Source organism: Gymnodraco acuticeps, unplaced genomic scaffold, assembly GCF_902827175.1.
Source record: "Gymnodraco acuticeps unplaced genomic scaffold, fGymAcu1.1, whole genome shotgun sequence".
NCBI classification, from domain to species: domain Eukaryota; kingdom Metazoa; phylum Chordata; class Actinopteri; order Perciformes; family Bathydraconidae; genus Gymnodraco; species Gymnodraco acuticeps.
Window position 1 is genome coordinate 268691 of NW_022990225.1, and position 18428 is coordinate 287118.

At 41.5% G+C, this 18428-nt stretch overlaps 1 protein-coding gene across 4 annotated transcripts in view; it reads right to left on the reverse strand.

Annotated features, from left to right (window-relative positions):
• chchd3a (coiled-coil-helix-coiled-coil-helix domain containing 3a) overlaps positions 1 to 18428 on the reverse strand; it is a 63023-nt gene that overhangs the window by 12741 nt on the left and 31854 nt on the right. For 3 of the 4 annotated variants that reach the window (XM_034218850.1, XM_034218849.1, XM_034218847.1), the window contains 3 exons: positions 12372 to 12386; positions 11150 to 11233; positions 3414 to 3484 (listed from right to left, as the gene is read on the reverse strand). In XM_034218850.1, coding sequence (XP_034074741.1) covers positions 3414 to 3484; positions 11150 to 11233; positions 12372 to 12386 — 170 coding nt within the window. The remainder of the gene's footprint in view (positions 1 to 3413; positions 3485 to 11149; positions 11234 to 12371; positions 12387 to 18428) is intronic. The other variant, XM_034218848.1, reaches the window with a different exon arrangement.

Consider the following 18428-nt stretch of genomic DNA (forward strand, 5'->3'; position numbering starts at 1 on the left):
TGTCAGTTTGCATTTCAAACTAAAGCCCCACTGGGTCACTGTAGCCCATGGAGACCCGCACACACTCGCAGCAAATATCGACATGCATATGTGACCTGGCTCTAATTCATTCATCCTCACACACACATATGTGCTTTTACATACATGTGGTGCAGCAAAGGTCACACATTCAGTGTTGGGCAGTGTGATAATGCATCAGACTTGGATAAACAACTGGTGGTGAAGGTGGCCTCCTTTCCACAGGCAACTGGGAACTATTATCTACAGTCAGTGTCACAAGTGAATAAAAAGCTTTGTTCTTAAGTGTCTGTGTATGTCTAACACACTATAGGATCACATTATCTGTTATATGGTGTGTATTTCTACATATATGTGGAAGAGCTGTTCACCAAATGGTAAGTGTGTTGTTGAAAGCCCTGCAGTTTATGATCCATGGTTACTATGTCGTTTTTACAATTTGTGCAGCATTTGGTAATATTAATCTAAGACGATATTGTTAGTGTCCATCATTTTGTGGGGTAAAAAACATTGAAAATGATAAAAAATGTTCAGTTTTTCATGGCACTAATAAGTTTATGAAGCATTATGTATACAATTATTTTGTAATGTTTTCTTACATTAGTATTCATCATACGGCTATTGTGTGTGTGTTTGTGAGTAGAGGTAATGATGTCACAGTGATGCAGCTGCGTTCTGGTTGGGAGAGCGCCATAATTCTCAGAAAACTGACGGGAATACTGCAGCAAAACGTCAGGGGACAGCTCTACTGCAGACGTACGCCAACAGCTAATCACAACCTCATATTGAACACACACACACATACACACCCTTCCCTTGAGTACCTACCCCTCACACTTTAAATTATTTATTTTAACATCACCAGGGGAAATGCCCAAACAGCAATGCATGGAACATATAGCACACTGGCTACCTGCTGAAGCCTATTTGTTAAAACTTTTGTGTATCACCGAAGTTAACCAAAGAGGCACTACTATTACTGATACCATGAAACCTGAATTATTTGTTTCCACTTTTCTTTTCAGGTCCTGAGTAATGAGTTCCCATGTTGAATATTACGGGGCATCAACCCAAAAAGCCGCTATAAGATCAGTAGGTGGCGTTATCTAGACACATTCACTCTTCCTAAATGTCGTCCAGTCGAGAGACCTGATTTTACTGACATGGATGTCACAAAGAAATAACAGTTTGGCCTTATGGAATTCCAAACTGATCTGACTTTATATTGTAAACACAAACCACCCAGCAGCCCTAATTAAAACTTCCAAAAGTACATATACATAACCCCTGACAGGCAGCCCCTCTGGTCCCACACATCATCTCCACTACACTAAACCGTAGCCTAATATCAGCCTTAACACTAATCAATCCCTGGAGTACTATCAGTCTCTTTACAGACGCACTGACGTGAGCTGGAGCAGGGAAATTAAGACATTCTAATAAGAAAGATGTCATCTCCCATACTTTATAACATCCTCACATTAACATATCAAATGGTAATTCTATCAAGTATGGATAAGGCTTTTCATTTTTTGTATCTCCTTTTCTTTTTATCTCTGGGGGACATTTTCAACTTTAAGGAAATCAAAAGCCTGTGTGAGACAAAATATTTTCTGTTATTATTCAACGGAGAAAACAGATAGCATCTGATCTCTGTCGGGTCTCAGAGAAAGAGAGAGAGAGGAAGAGAGAGCTTTGAGGAAAGGCACATGCATTATGTTCACAACAGATGAGTGCATCCAAACATACACCATCACACATGAACTCACACACGTAAACAAAGATGGGCCAAACACGCCCTGTTAAATCCAATTAACCCTCCGCTCTGATCCCCTCAATGCATCCCTGCTCCTGTCTTGTAACACCAGACCTTCCCGCCATTTCATTAACACACACACACACACACACACACACACACACACACACACACACACACACACACACACACACACACACACACACACACACACACACACACACACACACACACACACACACACACACAACACACACACACACACACACACACACACACACACATACACACACACACACACACACACCACACACACACACACACACACACACACACACACACACACACACACACACACACACACACACACACACACACACACACACACACACACACACACACACACACACACACACAATTGTAATCCAGTCATAGCCCTGCTAATGCACCTCCTATAATCCAATCAGCCAATCACTGCCCATCATGCAAAGGACTGTGTCACATGACTACCCGCACGTTAGCTCTACGTTCGCTGGCAGTTAGCACTGTCATTTTGCGCTAATGTTATTCCAGTTTTTCTTTAATGTGATTTGGGAAGTCTCAGCTTCGGCTTCCATGAGTCTAGCGCTAAACCCCTGGTGGGCTCGGCTAATCAGTTTCCAGCATTTCGGAGGGAGACAATGATCCCGGTGTTAGCGCTGGCTAATGACAAGCTAACACAATTAGCCTTGCCTCCCTGGAGGAGAGCTCAGAGCCAGGGCCCATCTTGCCCCACCTCCTACCGTCTCTTCATCCACTTTTCCTACATTACTATGGAGCCTAATGGCCTCCTATTAAGGAGACAGATGGAACACGGATGGAGAGGGATTCTGCATCCTCTTAGGTTACACATATGTGTCGGAGATGTGCTACACCCATGACTGCTTGGTTGCCTATTACCTCCTCTGTTAATAACTACAATGAAGTACCCATTCCTTTTACTGAAAGGTGTGTCTACTCAATGTGCTTCCAATAATAGTGAGTGTAGCACTATCAGAGTCAGGATCATACATTCCCTCATGGTGCTGTAATGCAATTTGAATCAAAATAGATGTAAAATACATCATTACAATTATTAGATTGCAAGTGGTAGGTCGTTTCTATTACAGCAAATGAGTCAAACCTATTTAAAGCCAATGTAAGTTTTATTTTCTGCAGCACAAAGGTTATCTTATGCTTGTGTCTTAATGTGGTATAAACTGGTTTCATAATGCTGTTTGACCCATGTCTAGTTGAAAATCAGAATTAATAATATTCTTCTAACACAGAAACATTAAAAGGGCACGAGAAGCACCCTGTCAGCTATTATTAACATGCGATCAGCCTTATCAGTGGACAACATCATCAACATCAGCTAATGGGCCGTGCTAATGTGATCCTGATTGAAAGACATAGGTTAGTGGCTAGCATAATTCAATACTGTATTACTATTCCACATGGACTTCTTATCTTCTATGCCAGGGAAAAAATGGGATTTTTGGCAAAATAAATAAATAAGCTAAGAAAAGCAACAATCAGAGTTCTATTTTTGGCGGTAAATGAAAAACTGTTGCGAGTTAAAACCCTTGATCTACTTTGGATGGACAGTGTTTAAACTCACCTGAACTTGGCATTCACTTGGTCGGCAGCTTTATGGTAGTTCTCTGTGGTGACCTTGTAGAACTGAGCACTCTGCAGAGACACACAAAGAAAGCCAGTGAGTAAGATAAATGCATAAAACAGTGATTGTAATCTCCCATATATAAAAGCCTATCCTATTTATTCCCATCTTCCCTGCTCTCAAGTTAAAAGCTATTTAAGCAAAAGGAAACATTTCAGCGAAGTGATGCATCGTGAAAGTTCTGTCTTCAGTGCAGCCGAGCCTGCACAGCCCTGCCTCATCTACCACCACTCAAACTCCATTACATCTTAGTGGAGAGGGATATTAGGGTCTTTTACCAGTTCGCCTTTTGTCCACAAATGGAAGCTAACTTGGTCTACAGGTTGAGAGTGGGAAGTATATGCTTGGATGTATGAAATCGGACTGTGCATCTGTGTGAGTGTGTGTTTGTGCTTATCCTCTCTCAAACGACTGCGGTAATAACAGGCAGCAATCCTATAAGGTCAGAGGGTCGCTAGTCAACAGCGTACAGACCACCAGTCATAAGTCTCCAGTGACCCATAGCAAATGAACTCGTAGCTGGACCCCTGAATCACCTCTTCAAACACTGCCATATAACATAGCTCATACACCATTTATACTACTCAAGAAGATCTGGTTTGTCAGCCCTCAGTGGCTGTTATGCACATTTATGATCAAATGGTGAGAGGTGGTAAAGTGTGATGGATGGCTTGACAGAACGTCCTATGAGGTTTCGATCCAGGGGGAAAAAACATGCAATGTCTACCAATGCCTTTCTGTCAGGTACTCAACTTGAATGATAGTAATACCTCCATTAATACCTTCACTTAAAAAGTTCACTTCACACAAGCAGAACAATATTTTCTTTACATATTTGACAGTTAAGGTTTTATGCCGTTACCTGTTGGGTTATTGTTGAGTTGCAAAATCAATACTGTAGGATTTAGTGCAGAGAAAGTTGGTCCAGCTCGCTGGTTCTAGGGACACATTTTTAAATACGGTTCTATCCCGTCTATGTATTGCTAAAAGAGAACAATTATTTGTGAGCTATATGTGCCTTAGTAAAGGCCTGACAATAACCTTAGGCTTAGTATTTGTCGTGCACAAAGCACAGAGCCCAGGAGCCAGCCAACCCATCAACATTACTGGAAACCAAACACTTCATCATCTTGCATAAATTACAGATACAAATTAGAAATGTGACAAATTAAGCCTTTTGGTCCCCAACTGCCCTGACTTAACCTTCCAGCAGGGAGGACATTCATCATAGTTCAGAAAAGATCAATAGGAATGAACTGCACTGCTGAAAAGATCAATAGTTGTGTGTTGTAGAGCTAAAGGAAGATGGGACATGACAATGCCGACAAAAGGTCTGATACACATTTGAGTCCTATTCATTTGGAATGACAGTAAGGGTTTGCAATGGATTCAGAGACCTTTTTTCGCATGCTGTATAGTTACAGACAAAATCATTTATATTTCTGACATCAAAATGCAAACTGCTCTCCATAACAAAACACAAAAAAGGGTTTTAGATATCAAGATACATGTACAATATATACTTCATCGACATTTCAAGTCCACATGTACATAATGTATGCCTATGCAGGGTCCCATGTCCCGTGAGTTAAGTCATGCTCTCTAATACACCTCCCATCAAATTTAAGATGCACGTTCAGGGATTTGTTTGCAGAAGGTTTGATTGTGTACGGAAACGTGAACAATTTTAAATATCCTGTGTGAAATGTATAAACCAAAATAATTTGATAAAATATAAAGGGGTCTTAATACTTAACAGATCCACTGCACTATCCCTCAGGCAGACATTAGTTTGTATGTTAAACCCAATAAAGAAGTATGTCCAAAGTTTAAGAGTTAACTTGTAAGCTGCTGTTCTATCTGTGCCCTCTTGGCCTTGAATCAAGTGGTTTTCAGTGTAGACAAAGAAACTGTCAAGAGCTAAGAAAAGGATTTCAAAGAGAAGCTTATTCACAGATAAAAAGACTAACTGGAGATTTTTTAGGTTGCTAAAGAGGCAAGAATAAGACTTCTCCTGGGTGCTGAGATTGAACCATTTTAAGGGAAAGAGAGTCGGAAAGAGACACATTTGGGTCTCTGTTTAGAATACTAAGTAGGTAATAATACGCGCCTAAATGGCAGTGCACACATACGCCTGGAAAGACAAAAAGCCATGTGTGACAATGATAGCAGTACCTTTCAATACACATACTCACAAACAATGCACGTTCATGCTGAGACCTACAAGGTACAAGCACAAGGTACTTACACACATGTACACATTGGTACAAGACAATGACTTAAACGCAACTCGCTCATTCACTGTACAGAGCAGTGAAGAGTGTGATTTGTGTGATTACTGAGTGTTGTCAAATCATGATTTCCTGCTGTTGCCCCAACTGATTTCAAGAGTAGCCCTGACCTTTTTGTTAGCCCAGAGAGACGAGACTTGGTTAACACAAGTCTCACAAAGAGCTTTTTCGATTGCTCTCAACCTATTCTTTGTCAATTGACTAACAAAATGTGTAGCAACCACAAACTTGTTAAACAGTGTTTCTGTTTGTTTTCATCCTATTGACTCCATTTGTTTTCACTAGGTTTCTGGCTCATCTGGAGCCATACAAAATGCTGGTGGGGGGTGTCTCAGACAAATTAAGTCATTAGTGCTAATGCACTGCAGCGATATGGAGAAGATAGAAGATGCACCCCAACGCAGGCCCCAGCGCAATTTAGAGGAAAAGCCACACATTTGTAATGAACACAACAAATAACTCCCTGTCCTGATGGTTCCTTTCTCTTATCTGCTGCTGAGCAGGAGGGCCGGAATGGGGAGAAACCCCACCATGTTCAACATGTTCTGTGGTTCTGAAAATAAGACTTCTGCTGTGTCCATACACCATTGCACAGTGCAACTTGCTCAGAAGGAGAGCCAATAGGCAACAACAAGTATTTATTGGTTGATAAATAAGTAGCTTAAGTGATTACTTGTGTTTAGCTAAGCTAACTGGCTGCAGCTTCATATTTAGCATAGATGAATATTTCCCTAAATGTTAAATATATATTTAATTTGACTTCTTTAGTTATTGTCCTTGTAAGCCTGTGTAAAATGAGTTCAACCCTCATTTATTTTTTCAATGCAATACTATCCAAAACAACTGCAAGGCCTAGAGACTATGATTAGATACTGTAAATCAACAGTCTTTTCTTAAGTCTTAAGAAAACACTGAGCACTTTAAGCTCACATTTCAAAAGTTGTATCTCTACATTATTATTTTTGCCTCTGGATCATCCCTGCTGTGGGATTTGTTTAAACATAAACAAAATGTACCTCTCTGTTGTTGTGAAATCACCACTCTTTGAAAAGACTACCCATTGAATCCCATCATGCGGCTGTAACAGCAAACAGACCATCTCCAGCGACTGCATTGATCGCCTCATGGTGAGTGAGAATTAAAAAAGATGTATTAACTGCTACAATACAGCAGCAAGACAAACCATAAACACCTGTTTTCAGTTTTGGTTACATTTGAACAGACAACAAGCAAAAAGAGACAGAGGGCAATAGACTGAGAGGGATATAGAAATGACAGACATAGGAAAAGATGAAGATACCAAGACAGAGATAGAGAGATAGAAGCTATTACTGGTTTTTGTTATGCTCTTTCCTCTGTATTTCTTCCTTTCACAGAGCTGTGGAACTTTGCTATGAGATGGCAATTGCTGCAGTGATTGTCCTCCATGGGAGAGCAGAAAAATCCAATTTCATCGATATACAAGGCGAAAAGAGAGATAGTAAAAAAAAAAAGAGAGAAGAAAAATCCTTACTGAAAGAAATGAAATTGAAGCATGGAGGGGAAAAACACCACTCCAAGAAAAAAGAAAGGAAAATGGAGAGATATATAGAAAGACAGATGTGGCGAGGAGGGGGGGCTGGAAAGAGACATGGTCGAGAGAAAAAAAAAACATGGGCTAGTTGATTGTTAAATATGAGATTGTTTTACAGCAGGGCAGGTATTGAGTGAAAATGTAATAAATATATAGATATTGTTTGCAGCGGTTATTTGGTGGCTGTGGCCCCAATGAGCGGCGGCAGCAGCAGAGGGCTGAGCTGCCTGGGAGCCTGGTGATGGCCTGTCACTGGAAGCCCCTCTGATGAATGGCTATGTTGGATTGGAACAGACATGTAATATATATCAGACTGATATTTCTCTCTCCGATTCCCTTTTTGTGCTGGTGTGCACGATGCTGTGGGAATCCTGAGGCAACGGGAGGAGTGGAGAGAGATAATATTAAGCTAGCAGTACCCTCCAAATGAAATCACTACAGCTTTGTTCACTGCCCACCCATACAGCATCACCTGACATGCTCAACAATGTCAGGCAAAATAGTCTTGAACTATATATATCCTTGAAGTGACACAAGAGTCTACTTTATGATTGTTCATAAGAGTTTATCATGCGGGCATACCCTATTTCAACACCCTCACACATTTGTGGGTGCTACAGACTATTGTAAGACAGTTTTTTTTCACACATCATCAGTCATGAATATTTAAATCAGCCCTGTTGTGATGACGATGGTTTGTTTTGGTTTCACAGTTTAATTATTTAAGTTCATATAAGAATTATGCATGACATACAGTACGAATTTGACCCGGATATGGATACTGTATGTTTGTTGTCCAGTTTTTCTTTACAATTAATTATCTGTCTATTTTCATACATATTTATCTGTTTGTAAGCTGCATGTTGAGCTTTGCTGAGCTGTATGTATCTTCCTGTTAATTTGCTCTCTCTACTGTCTATATATATTTAGCTTCTACATCTGGAGTGGACGTTACTAACCAAGTGGGAGTTACAGTGATTATTACAGAGGTGCAGAACATGCCAAAAACCCTGACTTTGGTACACTGCTGGGATTGTGTTGGGTGAAGGGATCAGGGACTGATGCAATGCTGAGAGTGTCAAATGGGGCACTGTGGCGGGAACATGAAAAAGGAGCGTTATTAACACAGTCCAAACAGACTGCACCCCCTATGGAGTCCCAAGCGGCTCGCTGCACAGTAAGACAACATGCCAGCAATATGCCCACCATTGATCCTCACTTACAAGCAGAATCACACATTACGCACACATGGTCGCCACTTCTGCTGTGTTGTGTTTCCATAGGGCCATAAATCTGATACAATTAGCAAATAAAAAAGATTTTTGGGAATGATTTTTTAATTCCTACTGTATGCAGGAATTACAAATTAAGACACTGTTCACACTCCTGCATTGAAAATTCACTGTCTTACAGGACTTACAGCTTTTGTTTAAAATGTATTCAGTGATGGTTGGAGAGCTGTTTCAACCTTTCTTTTACTCTTGTTCTTTATCATTCAGTGACATTTGATCTTTTTCGATACCACTCTGTCTCTTTCTTTGACTTTAGTCTTTGTCTAGTTCTTATCCTCACTCACTCACAAATGTCACTTTATCATAATTCCATGTGATACCTTCGGGGTACAATTCCAATTTGTCTGTCCCGTCTCCTTTTCTATCTTGTCTTTCCTTGTGTCGAATTTCTAGTTTCCTCTTGTTTCCTCTAGCTTCTGTCTTCAATACAGTATCTCTTTACTTGGCTCCTCATCCCTGCCTTTCTTTCTTTCTCAATCTTCTGCCCCTCTCTGAGGTGTGAAGGTGATTTGTTGACACTTTGATCTAAGGAATATTGACGAGTGGCCAACGTGAGTGATGGATGGTCAGTGCCTGAAGTCGATAATGCCTGTGTAAGTTGGGACTCATCGCTTCTACCATCAGCGCTCACATCTGCTCCTATAGAGGGCAATTCAGCCGAGGTACACTGACCGAAGACGCAATAACACAACACTAGTTGAAGAGATGAAAGAGAGGCTCAGGTATAAGGATGGATCTCCAGGGTATTAGAGCAACAAGAGAGCATGCCTGCTTTAGGTATTTTGCCATGCCGTCGACCTGCTAAGAAAAGTCGGTAAAGTTGTTTACTTTGCTAATGATCCATCTCTTAATTCCCACCTTCCCCTAATGTCAACCAATGGCTTCTCTCCTCTCCGCTGCCCAACCAGAGTTGCACAGACCAATGCACTTCCAATTACTGACAGAAGTCCACTACCACTCAATACCCACTGGCTTGGCTTAAGTATTCATCCTCAGTGAAGGAAGGACAATTTGTGCGCTCTATTGACTCGAAAGGTGGACTGTCTTCTTTTATTTAATGGTAACTAATAAATGCATACTAACATATTAAAGAAGCATGTTTAATTATTATGGGCTGCTTGATCAAACAGCTCAGAAGACGTTAAGTAAAAACAAAAGTATATTTAATTCCCATAACACTGATGTAATAATTAGCATCCTTGGATTCCCGTAAGTTCCTAAGAACAAGAATATGTGAGTGCCTACCTCTTTCTCAGTGAATATCTGGCTTCACAAACGTTGTAAAAAGTTAATTTTGCTACCACTATAGGGAGCATTTGACTTTTTGCTCTCTCCAAAGGGGATAAAACTCCTTCCCAGCATGACAGCCTCATTTTAAGCACATTCAATTGGGCGTTGTATCCTTCCTAAGATACACGAATGATTTGAGAGCAGCATGAGGGCGTCCTTCTCTACACACGTTAAAAGGGCATTTGACCCTTGTTGCCCGCCTTGCAGGCGGACGCCTTGGTCTCCCTGGGACCAGCATGGAGCTGCGATTTGAAGTTGGCATAGCTCGGCAGCTGACCCTTGTCCCCCTCCATAGGACACTAGTTTGACAAGGACCATCAGGGTAGTGTCATTTCCAGGGACAGAAGGACTCACACAGGGATGAATGAGATGTAACCCTTTATCCTTCAGGCGGAGGGTAGAAATTAAAAGAAATAAAGAGCGCCAGAGAGCAAAAAAGCAGCAGAAACAATTACGGAGAGAGCAATGCAGACCACACTGGGGAACGCATGCAGAGTTAAAGTTGAGGGATGATAACAAAAACAGTAGGGCAGGGGGATGAAGAGAAGGAATATATGTGAGACTGTACTTAGGCTGAGCCCTGTGGTGACCGAGCTCTCTGTGAATGCTGGCTGAACTGTGTGCATTATTATGTGTGCACTGCTATGTGTCGATTCAAGCATTAAACATGAATAGAAATAGAAACCCCAGGCACATAAACCAGAGCTGCAGTCCATGATGCATATTCTTAAAATTAGTGATGATGTAATCTTGCTTGGTGGCTGTATAATGCGGTATTGAGTGTTTCTTTTGTCCTCTGTTGTAAAATGGACAGTTTTCTTTTGCTTTACTTTTTGTGTCTTCGATCTTTGTATTTTCTTAAATGTTGCGGTTCAGTTTTGTTTTATTATTTACCTTTTTAAATATCCTTATTGTAGTTACTGTCTGTATAGAGAAAAACTCTGAAATTAATTGATTTCCATGCAAGGTTTAGTAAACATTTGTATGGTTCTACATAAAGCATGTGCAATGCATTCACAAGAGCCTGTCAGCTATCAGTTGGTTTGTGCCGTCTAAAAGGTGTATCGACATTCCCAATCTTAAGATCACAACCCTGTAATAGGAGACTGATTTACCACTCTCTGTAGAACCTGGCAGATCCTATCTTTGAAAGCTGGGTTACAAACTAATATTACCAGTGAACATAAAAAGGTCTTTTCAGGTTGATGTATGGTGAAAAAAGTGTCTTACCCTCTCCTCCAGCCGGGTCACCTGCTCTCTGTAGAAAGCATCCTGCTTCTTTAGGTCTGCTTCCCTGGCCCCCAGCTGCTTGGCCTAAATACACACAAATGAAAACACACACAGAGATATAAATACATGGCTCCACATCCAGAATACATTACATATGTGCTCAGTGGAGCATTGACAATTTCATCTAACGGATCACCTAACGCACACATAAACAACTATACACAAGAGAGCCAAATAATGAGTTTATATTAAGAAGAGACATGTTATTATAACACAATGCAGGCCTTCTGTTTATGGACTATACTTAGGAACAATGTGTGAATGATTTATATCGTATAATATATATATATATATATATATATATATATATATATATATATATATATATATATATATGATGATGTGTGTTCTGCACCTGCCAGCATGTACATACGAGGTATATGACGGGTTTTTGCACCTGGGAATATGTGCACATTTTGCCTAAAATGTTGAAAACACACCCGAGTGTGAGAGTGATGATGCCTTGGCTTGTATTGTATGTGCTTCTTTGTCCTCTCCTGTTCACTCTTCAGCCAAAGCACTATCAGGCCAAAAGGATAACATCAGTTCTCAGCACGAACCATGGTCTGGCGTATATATCTACCCAGAACTACCAATCTCCACTGTCCTCCCCTCTACTGTGACCTTCACTAAACGTAAGGCTGCTTCTCCGGGTGATATACAGGACAGATAAGACCTGGATGTATCAGATCCAAGAGAGGAAAAAGCAGACCTTCACACAGGGAAAGACGGCAGTGACTCTAAATTAAAATTAAAAGAAGTTTAATTTGTTTTTCTAACCCATATTTCTTGGATTCATGGACTTGTTATTGGGACTTACTAAAGAGAAACCTTTGTGGTATTCTTAAAAGACGTATGTTATTAAAAAAGGACAGTTAACTCTAGGACCTAGTCAAAATCATTTGGTCTTACAGCTCCCTACTGTTAATAAGGCCAGAAAATAAAATTGCCATCTTATCTATAATTCTACAAAGCATCTGGAGTTAGAAAGCTGTAAAAAGGGAACATTAAAATATGGAGCAGCTGAAATACCAGGTGGGAAAGAAAAGTAATATGTCAGAGAAGCTGAAAGGGGAAAAAGAAACCCTTGACTCTATCCTGCAGAAACAGCGTGAGAGAACTGTAGAGTATGGGAGAAGAAGGTAAAGACCTCTAGACTTACCTTCAGCCCAATCTCCTGAAGAAAGGGAGGCATTGTGGAAAAACAAGAGGGGAAAGCAGAGAAAGAGTGTAAAGAGGCACTGATTCATCCATGAACTTCTTCAAAGTGACATTTGGAAAGGTTTAGTATTCAGGGGTGACTGGCTGCCACACTGTTCTGCCTGAATACTCACACTTCATACCCTCTATCTCCTCTTGCACTGGTCTATACACACACACCAGTGCATACACACACACACAAGACATGTATGGTTTACGACTACAAGTGATTTTTGTATGCACACATGATCAGTTACATACATTAAAACTATGGAAAGCAGCCATGCTTTAAAGCTTTTGCTTCCAGCACTGAGGGTTGTTGAAGGAGACAGAGAGTGCATGAAGAAAATACTATGTATGGGAAAAAAATTGCATTACCCCATCCAATCTCTACTACACTGATAACCATCTGCTTTTGGCGACTCAGTGCACTGCAGGCGGAGCTGCGTGCTCTATGCATTGTGATGAGGAGTGTCACCGAGGGGCTGTTCTCAAATCAGATGAGTGGGGGAAGTTTCAAAGTCAAGGGGATGCTCTAAGCTTACCCACTACACACAAGACAGAAAGCTACTCACACAGACAAACACCTGCACAAACACACACACACACACACACACACACACAGTGACATCATGTCATCTACAGACCAAGATATAGAGGAACAACGCTCCACTGCAGCACTTTATCCAACACTCAATGAAGCAACACCATGACCAAGTGGCTGCTGTCTCTGCAGTCCTCAGCACAACCTAACATTTACTATTGTTGAAGCCAGAAAACTGTCTCCATTTTGTCCCCTTACATGTCTTGGTATTTTGTAGCCAGTGTGATGCAAAAACCTAAAGCTGCGTGCACTTGATCGAATCAAGTTGAACTTGAACCAAAATAATGGTGCAGGGTGAATGAACCCTGAAGTGTATCCTTAAAAGTATGCAGTAAGTACATAAACTAGCACGATCATGACCTTAAAACGTGTTATCAATTCAAAGCATGTCGAGGTGCCAAAAAACTGTCTCACACAAACAGCTCAATTTAAGAGAAAGAGGAGAGGGATGATGGGATGGAGGGAAACACAAAGAGGAGAGGACTGGCAGGGGGTTGTGTTCCGTCTCAAGTGTGTCAAAACGAAGCGTTACGCTGATAGGTGGTGACTTAAGACTTTAGCTTTGCAGAGAGACAAAAGATGCTCACAGACGCCGGACACAAACAACGGCTTAGACACTGATCTGAAACGCACACACACACACACCAGCCGGAGCAGCTGTACCCGCAGAGAGCGGGTGGAGAGATAAATGTGTGCTGAAGGCGAGACTAAAGGGGTCATTAAAAGAGGAGAGGTTGTGACAGCAATGTGTGCCCAGGGATTTTGTTTTCTCGCTCACTTTTGTGCGTCTATGCGTAAGTCTATGCATACACGCAGCCGTGCATGTGTTCAATTTCCATGCAAGCAGGTTGGCCCTCCTTTTTGAGGACGAACACAGGCCCAGACACACACACACACTGTCAGGATTACTTCCGACTGATTAACCCTATTCAGCAGACTTTAAAGATAATCTAATCGTACTAAAGGCCAAACAATAGCACAGACTTCACCACTGCCCATACACCTTTTGTTCCCCTAATGAAGGGGCGGTCACGGGTGGAGGGGGAGAGCTAGGGTAAGTGTGGGAGGTGGTAGAGGGAGAGGGGGGTAGAATCAAACACAAAAATTGAACAAAACTTGAGCGTGGAAAGAACAGAGAGATAAGACACAAAGAGAAGGAGAGGACAATAAAAGGTGATTTATCAATGGAGGTGTCAAGAATGGAGACAGGCTGTTAGATGGAGCCAGGGCCAAGTGTATCTCTTTAACTAAGAAGTTCAAGAGTGAGTATGATAAAGCACATAAGAAGGATTAAAGCTAAGTGGAAGACACAGGAACAAAACTCTGACAACTGTTTTAGCTTTGAAATCCAGGATGATTGCTTAACTCAGAAATGGCTGTCACTCCCTGTTCTGATGAACAGTTTCCTGATTTTGTGAGCAATTTCAACATTTTGCTGGTCCAGAGGAGGATGTCATTAATTTACCAATTTTAATTCAGCTTGTTTCCGAATTGTTTCCAAATGTTTCCGTGCAGCAAACCATGACACAAAGAAAAAAAGTAACCCAGTAAAAAAAAATCTCAAACACTGCGCTGACACTAAGCTTCAGTCACAGCTATCGGTAGCTAAGATTAACAAACAGCAAACTTTGACTACCCCCACTCCTACTTTGTATCCATCTCCCCCTGGTCTCTTATTAAGTACAGTAGCACAATGTCTGAGGGTGACAGGCGGTGGAGAGTGGGACCGTGGTGGTCAGATTAAACGGATCGTTTAGGCAAGGTGAACGCCTCTGTGAATATCAATTAGCCCAGTGCTGAATAATTAAGGACAGCCATGTTTTTTAATTAGGCGACTGCCGCAGTTTGAGCAGGGAGTGAGGGCGGAGGAGAGGAGGAGCACATGAAAGGAGGATGGAAGAGGGATGAAAACAGGTTGATTTTTGCTGCGTCAGGCCCCCCCCACCACCCGCCTCCTGTTCTCTCACCGATTTGGCTGTGTACACTTTCTTTTCTTTCACACCTTCTCTCTGTTCACTTTTTTTATCAAGGGACTTCAATTTAAATAGCTTCTGCCTGCAGCATTCAGCAGGCTTAAGGCAACTGCATATGTGAGTTTGCACTGTGTGCCTATATTCATGACTTCATACATTTATATAGATAAAAATGACATCATATTCGCATATTTTTCTGTTCAACTTTTTGTAAAAGAACTGTATACTTTCATGGCACAACAGAAACAAAACCCAAAGAGGCTGTCCTAACAAGATAAACGGCAGCATCAGTCATTTCAGCAAGTACTCCAAAATGAAAAATGTTTATGTTTTATGTGCCAAAGCCCTCTAGCAGCAGTAGGAATTATGACCAGAGTAAATAAGAACGTCTGTGAGGTTGTAGAACATAAAAGTCTGGGTCTGGGTATTTATTTGGGGAGTCCTGACCCCAGTTTGAGAAACATCAAATGTATCTTCTCATGACAAAATTAGATTCATTACAACCCAACATCATACATTTAGTCAAGCCACAGTTTACTGGGAAAAATAATCAATTTATATATTACATTTTTCATTTCACACCTCAATGATGAAGACCTCTGTATTGTAACAATGATGGGATTCACTGTTACACTGTGCACCAGCTACATGCTTATAAATCATGCTAGATGGAAATAATCTTGCAAGATGCCATGATCGATAGAGCACAAATCATATCTCATCACATTAACTAACATCACCTCATCCATAATAACCTTGGGCTCTTTTGTCTCGCCCTGCCACCATCCGCTCGGACTCTCCCCTGTCACGAGTTGCATCATAATCAATGCTCCCTCACACCATCCGAGTGAGTGCCGCAGCACGGCGGGTCAGAGCCGCTCACCGAGGCTCATCTATCACAGACCTGCGCGACACGGCCCTGTGACAAACTAATACTGAAGCAGCGGGCCTCGGGTCCTGTGTTCCCCGACATGGCAGGGAGGGGGTCAAAGGGCATAGCAATGTGACCGTGCTCTGGTGTTAATTGGCACACCGGAGGTGTAGGTGGTGTGTGGGAGGTTAGAGATGGATGCAGGGAGGGGAGGGGAAGTTCATGGTGTAGGGAAGATGAAAGGTAGGGAGAGAAATGGGTCAATGTGTGGCTGGAATATGGATGATAGTACAGTTGGATATGTTTGACAGTTGTTGGGAGAACTGTCATATCAAGAAGATAGGAGAATACTTTAAAAGAGGGGTTTGACGGAAAACACTTATATTTTGCAGCCGTAAAAGAATATATAGAAAGCTCACACGTTCACACCCAGAACTGTTTAAGACACACTTCCCCGACAGAAATCTTGGCACATCCTGTAACTGCCTCGAAAACCACTGCAACTCCATCTTTAAAAGCAATCACTGGCAGATCAAATCTATGTGATGGAGTGTAAAATGATATCACCTAACACAGACCTTACTGGCAGTATTACTGTATGCATTACCCTTAGAGTCACTAATAAAACAAGTCCTGGTAGCAGTAGCTGTAAAACTCCATCGGAGACCATTCACTTTGCTGGGTAATTAGAATCATGGTGTTTCACTAAGCTGCAATAACACTTAAGTTCAGGGCTAGCTATTAGTCTCCACGGGAGGCGGTAGGGTCGTGGGCGAAGTATTCGTGTCAGATATAATGCGGTCAGTTTATGGGCTTGATAACACTAAAGAACAAGAAACCGGCAAACACTAAGAAACTTTTCACTTTTTATTACTAAAAAAGAGTTCAAATGCTTATTTTCAGTTAGGCCGCTGTGTTTGGGTTTGTCCAATACAATGAATATTAACATTGTATTGGACATATATCTACAATATTGTCTTCTGGTCATGACAATCATTTTTTAAATAATATTTGAAATGTGAATGAATTCTTATCTGATGTGGATGAATTAAGGTTGTTTTGTTGACTCTTGGCCAAACCAGACTACCAAAGAAAATACATAAAACGGAGATCAAAAAGAGTACAGTTGATTTGGCTTTAGTTTGAGGTTTTCATTGCAGGGAGAAAAAGAAAAGTGCAGGAGTTTGACTTGCAAGACGCTGTCCGATTTCAAATCAGTTACTGGCACCTCACACTGCTGGAACTGAAAGACGGTGCGAAATACACTTGACAGCATGGCCACCCTGTCACAACAAAATATATTGCACATTCTGAGCACCTATTTACAAGGATTTATTTCAGCGCAACTGGAAAACGGTTACAATAAGACCAAAAGGAGCTGTGGTATCATTAATCATTGAGAACAAGCTGGCTGTGGCTAAGATGCTCTGACTGAAGCAATTATGACCAATATGCTGTAAGAATTAGTCTATATTTGGACTGTTTTGTGCTCTTGGTAATGTGATGTGACCGGTGACACTTGCTTCTGCTGTAGAACTTCTGAAACAATGTTTGTCAGCAAAGACAGCAGCGTGCAGATGCTGTTTCCAGGTGTCTGTTGGCAAACAATATGCCAGTGTAGCAAAGTGGCAGATCTTCCAAACAATGATTTAGTTACCTGTCAGTCCATGTTACTCATGATTATGAGTTTACATTTGTTTACATCTGATTCTAGCATGAAACAGACAAACAAAATCACTTTCTAAAGAGGTAATTTAACCGGCATAGATTCCCGTTTTGCCAACCTTGTACAAATACACATATCCAGGTATGTATATTTGGAAACGTCGGTAACTAGACTTGATCTTGACAAATGAATGACTTAAGCATGGAGCATCCTGGTAGCAGTGGCGGCTGGTGGAAAATATTTTTGGTGGGGCTATGGAAATAGGGACCAAACCATACTAAGGCGGTCCGGGGGGATCCTCCCCCAGAAGACATTTTTGAGAAATGACCCCTTAAATTATCTGGTGATGTTAGAGGGGGGGGGGGGGGGGACAAATTGAGGCTTAAAAATATGAGATAATCCATAATCTTCAGTGTGGTTAGCTATGAATCTTCCAAAACTGTGCAACAGTACAGTATGCCCACACAAACTGCAGAACACTGGTGCTTTGGGAACACTCAAATGATTTAATTCCCATTTAAAATCAGGAGACTAAATACGAACATTATGTGTGTGTGTGTGTGTGTGTGTGTGTGTGTGTGTGTGTGTGTGTGTGTGTGTGTGTGTGTGTGTGTGCGTGTGTGTCATACTTGCCAACCCTCCCGATTTCCGCGGGAGACTCCCGATTTCATTGCCCTCTCCCCGGTTTCCTCCCGGGGTCATATTTCTCCCGATTGACAAAATCAGATTTACTCACGACTGTTTCCACTCGGACTTTAATACAGCTACACCATTGTTTGGTTTCCATGGTAGCGCGTCTCTTTAGCAGCGCGAGCAACTCAAAGTTTGAGAGGATGAGGAAGATGAAAACTGAACAAGAATCGACAACTCCACCCTCTGCTCACTCCGAGTCCTTTCCTGTAAAA